Source organism: Gavialis gangeticus, unplaced genomic scaffold (genome assembly GCF_001723915.1).
Source record: "Gavialis gangeticus isolate Ggan-Ray unplaced genomic scaffold, GavGan_comp1, whole genome shotgun sequence".
NCBI lineage: Eukaryota > Metazoa > Chordata > Crocodylia > Gavialidae > Gavialis > Gavialis gangeticus.
Window position 1 is genome coordinate 12,336,295 of NW_017729019.1, and position 3,999 is coordinate 12,340,293.

General features: G+C 53.3%; 2 protein-coding genes across 2 annotated transcripts in view; one reads left to right on the forward strand and one right to left on the reverse strand.

Annotated features, from left to right (window-relative positions):
- The window catches only part of ST7L (suppression of tumorigenicity 7 like), a 42,597-nt gene extending 41,192 nt beyond the window's left edge, over nucleotides 1-1,405 (reverse strand). The window contains exon 1 of the mRNA XM_019513752.1: nucleotides 1,400-1,405. Coding sequence (XP_019369297.1) covers nucleotides 1,400-1,405 — 6 coding nt within the window. The remainder of the gene's footprint in view (nucleotides 1-1,399) is intronic.
- A 418-nt stretch (nucleotides 1,406-1,823) lies between these two features.
- CAPZA1 (capping actin protein of muscle Z-line alpha subunit 1) overlaps nucleotides 1,824-3,999 on the forward strand; it is a 20,002-nt gene continuing 17,826 nt past the window's right edge. The window contains exon 1 of the mRNA XM_019514083.1: nucleotides 1,824-1,918. Coding sequence (XP_019369628.1) covers nucleotides 1,880-1,918 — 39 coding nt within the window. The 5' untranslated portion in view covers nucleotides 1,824-1,879. The remainder of the gene's footprint in view (nucleotides 1,919-3,999) is intronic.

Genomic DNA, 3,999 nt, shown 5'->3' on the forward strand with positions numbered 1-3,999 from the left:
CCCGTCTAAACACCTCCAGGGATGGGGATTCACTCCCTCTCTGGGGATTCCGTGCTTACTACCCTCCTGCTGAGAAAGTTGTTCCTCATCTCCAACCTCAACTTCCCCTGCTGAAGCTGGAGCCCATTGCCCCTTGTGCTGCACCACTGACAGCAATCACATCATTACAAAGGGAGGGTTGGATCCTTCCCCTTGGGAGCCCCAACTAGTGCAATCCCTGCTTCAAGCAGGGCCAGCCCCCGCTACGTCACCCCAGAAAGGGCTTTGTCTACCCAGGTCTCAAACACCTTGACGGGTGGAGATTCACCACCTCCCTGAGGAGCCCTCCTCCTGAGAAAGTTGTTCCTCATCTCCAACCTCAACTTCCCCTGCTGCAGCTGGAGCCCATTGCCCCTCGTGCTGCACCACTGAGAGCAATCACATCATTGCAGAAAAGTGAGGGTTGGATCCGTCCTCTTGGGAGTCACACTTAGTACAACCCTTGCTCCAAGCAGGACCAGCCCCAGCTACATCATCCCAGACAAGGCTTTGCCTACCCAGGTCTTAAACACCTCCAGAGGTGGAGATGCCATTGCCTCTGTGGGCAACCAATGCTTTACTACCCTCCTGCTGAGAAAGCTGTTCCTCATCTCCACCCTCAACTTCCCCTGCTGCAGCTGGAGCCCATTGTCCCTTGTGCTGCCATCTGCCCCATGGAGAACAATGATATCATCACATAAAAATGAGGGTTGGACCCTTCTCCTTGAGAGTCGCATCCAGTCCCACCCCTGCTCCAAGCAGGGCCAGCCCCAGCCCCAGCCCCAGCCCCATCATCCCAGACAAAGCTGTATCTACCCAGGTCGTAAACACGTCCAGGGATGGAGACTCACCACCTCTCTGGGGAGTCTGTCCCCGTGTTTCACCACCCTCTGAGTGAGGAAGTTTTCCCTAATATCCAACTTCCACTTCCCTTGCTGCAATGTGAGCCCATTGCTCCTTGTCCTGTCGTCCGTCCCCACTGAGAACAGTCCAGATCCATCCACCTGCTATCCAATCCCTTCAGTCTTCCCTTCTGCAGTCTGAACAAGCCCATTCCCCTCGGTCTGTCCTCAGCGCTCCGCGGTTGTCTGGGCAACGTGGCGCATGGGTAAGGCGCGTGTGCAAGTGCCACGAGCAGGTGGCAGTCGGCCGGCGGCAACCACCCTGGGAAGGGCCTGGGCCCACGCTGCACCCACTCAGGGGGACATCTGGCCCCACGGGTTTGCCGCCATCCCCCTTCCCGGGTCCGGAGCGGAGCCCAGTCACGGCTGCGCCCGGCAGCGGCTGAGCCTGTTGCTTTGCCCGCTCTGCGGATGGCATCGTCCAGCCTGAGAGGCGCCCCGGGCCCTGCCTGACAGGTCCTGCCCTCACTGCACATTACATTCATGGCGCAATTGGAGAAGGAATGACTGCCACCTTGCCCTTCTCCCAAGGGAGAGGCTGGCAACAGGGCAGCCAGGCTGTGTCTAGTTGCATGTGAGCAGGGGCAGTGCGTTTACACGGGCTGCTACTTCGGAGCTACACAAGCACACTTCACCCCCCTCAGCTGCCCACCCCCAAGATGGCGGGGGCGGCTTCCTCCCGCATCAGCAATGCCCTTCACCAAGATGGCGCCTCACATCCCACTCCCCCCCACCACACCCACACACCCCCCTCTGCCCACTCCCAAAATGGCGGCGGCGGCTTCCTTGCTTCTCAGCAATGCCCTCCACCAAGTTAGCGCCCCACATTCCACTCCCCCACTCAACTTCCCACTCCCAAGATGGCGGGGGCAGCTTCTCTTCTCCAAGTGGGGGGTTTCCGGTTCCGGTGACGCTGCGGTTCCCGGCGCGCTCGGCGCGGCGGCGGCCGTGGAATCAAGATGGCGGACTTGGAGGATCGGGTGTCGGATGAGGAGAAGGTAGGGCGGCCTCGGGCGTCTCCCTGTTGTTCCCGCATCGCCAGTGGCAGGGGTTTGTTGCGGCACCAGCTCCCCAAGAACTAGATATAAAACCAACGAAGGAATCAATCCAGGGAGCACGAGCAGCCTCAGGCAGCACTTGAAGCGTCCCCGAGACTAGTTTTGAATCGCTTTGACCACTCGTCTTTCATTTCAGCAAGCAGCCCACGCTCTGCACGCAAGCCCCTGCCCAGGTGTGGCAGACAGGGTCTCTGGCTTCACACGGGGGACATCCCCGTGGACCTGTGCAAGAGACAAGGGCACGGGATGAGCCATTTTCTTGACCTGCAAGCTTGTTTCCACGTCCCCAGCCAAGCAAAGACCCTGCCAGCCACACCTGGGCTCGGTGCTCGGCTCCCTGGCTGGACAGAGCGCACGCTGCTGCAGTCTTGCTGAAGCGAAAGACGAGCGAGCCGTGCAAGGGGAGGCCTCTGGTCCGTTTTGGAGTCGCTTCCAGCTCACCTGGATATCCCGGCCAAGCCGTTGGTAAGCGAAAGAGCCCATCCTGCATTTCAGGATTGAAATACAGCATCTGGCCTCGTCCCAGCTTTGCAGTTGGGTGCATGGAGTGCGTGCTACGACAACGAAAGACAGGTTGAAATCTAGCCCGTTTTCAAACCAGTTTGGAGTTGCTCTGAGCCCTTTAGCTCACCAAAGGGCCCTTGCAATGGTCCTGCATTGAGCAGAGAGCTGGACTCAGGGACCTCCGTTGAGGTCCCTTTCAGCCCTCACATTCTCCCAGATTTTTGTTGTTTCCTGTAGCTCTTACAAAGGCACTGAATTGTGTTTATTTGTTTAGTCCCTCACTTGTTTATTTTAAAAACACCTTGGGATTGTTTTCTTAAGTGGGAGGAACAAGCTGGTTGCACAGAAGAAACATCAACACTCAAGTAGCCACAGAGGGTTTTTCAGCTCATGCAAACAGATAGGGGGAAAAAAAAATCTCTGTTTTAAATAAATAATCGAGCATTACTTCTAATGGTATGAGTGTGTAAAATAAAGAGAGCTCTTCAGGGGGGAGGGATGTTTAAAGGAGGCTTTTTAAGTCATTAGACAGAGAGAGGATTGTTTGCTCTACTGTTCCTCAGTGGCTTTACTGTACAGGCAATATTACAGGTGAGAAGACTGGCAACTAATAGAAGTAAATGTCAGAGATGCTTTCAGGTCTTGTGTTGTATGGATTTGATTTTGCCAAGCCAGCAGAAAGAAGCAGCGGCTGTCTTCTGCTTTCCCTCAGTTTCCTCGTCTGGTAATTCTTTTTTTAAACCTAGCTGAACAGCTGATTCGGTAGGTTTGCCTGGCATACTTACGCCCCAATTCTATCTTTTGCTGCATGCAAGCTTACCTCTGAAGGACCGTAAATATCACTTTGAGTGATGTTTCTGAGTTGCTGATAATTGGTGACTGAAATGTAGGCTGACAGCAACTTCTAGTCCAGCACTTGTTCACTTCATTAATGCAGAATTAAGTCACTAATGGGATATAGTGGTATGATTTAACCAGATTGTTTTGAAATATGATTACCTACTTTCTTAATGAAGGCTACAATATAAAATGTTGATAATGAAATAAAGGACAGAATTTGGTCACTGTGGCATAAAATAGATATCAGTAGTGGGTTGTTTTACAAGAGAAGCAAAATCCTCTTCAAAATTATGACTTGGAATGCACAAAAGGATCTGTCATTGAAACTGGTCTTTGGGCTGAAACATCTTAGATTTCCTTACAAGTCAGTAGTGGCTGGGGGAGGACACACTTGAACTATTAAACCCGTTTCCTCACGGCTGTGGTTTGGTTTCAGCCTGAGTCAGAGTGGGGGGCCTGGATTCTAACACATGGCCTCAGCAAAACAACCTAGCCTAGGTTATTATGTCTCCAAACTCCGGTTGACATTGGAGGGGTTAAAGGCTAGATTATAGTTTCATAGTTTCTAGGGTCGGAAGGGACCTGAGCAGATCATCTAGTCTGACCCCCTGCCATGGCAGGAAGAGCACTGGGGTCAAATGACCCCAGTAAGGTGGTCATCCAACCTCCTCTTAAAA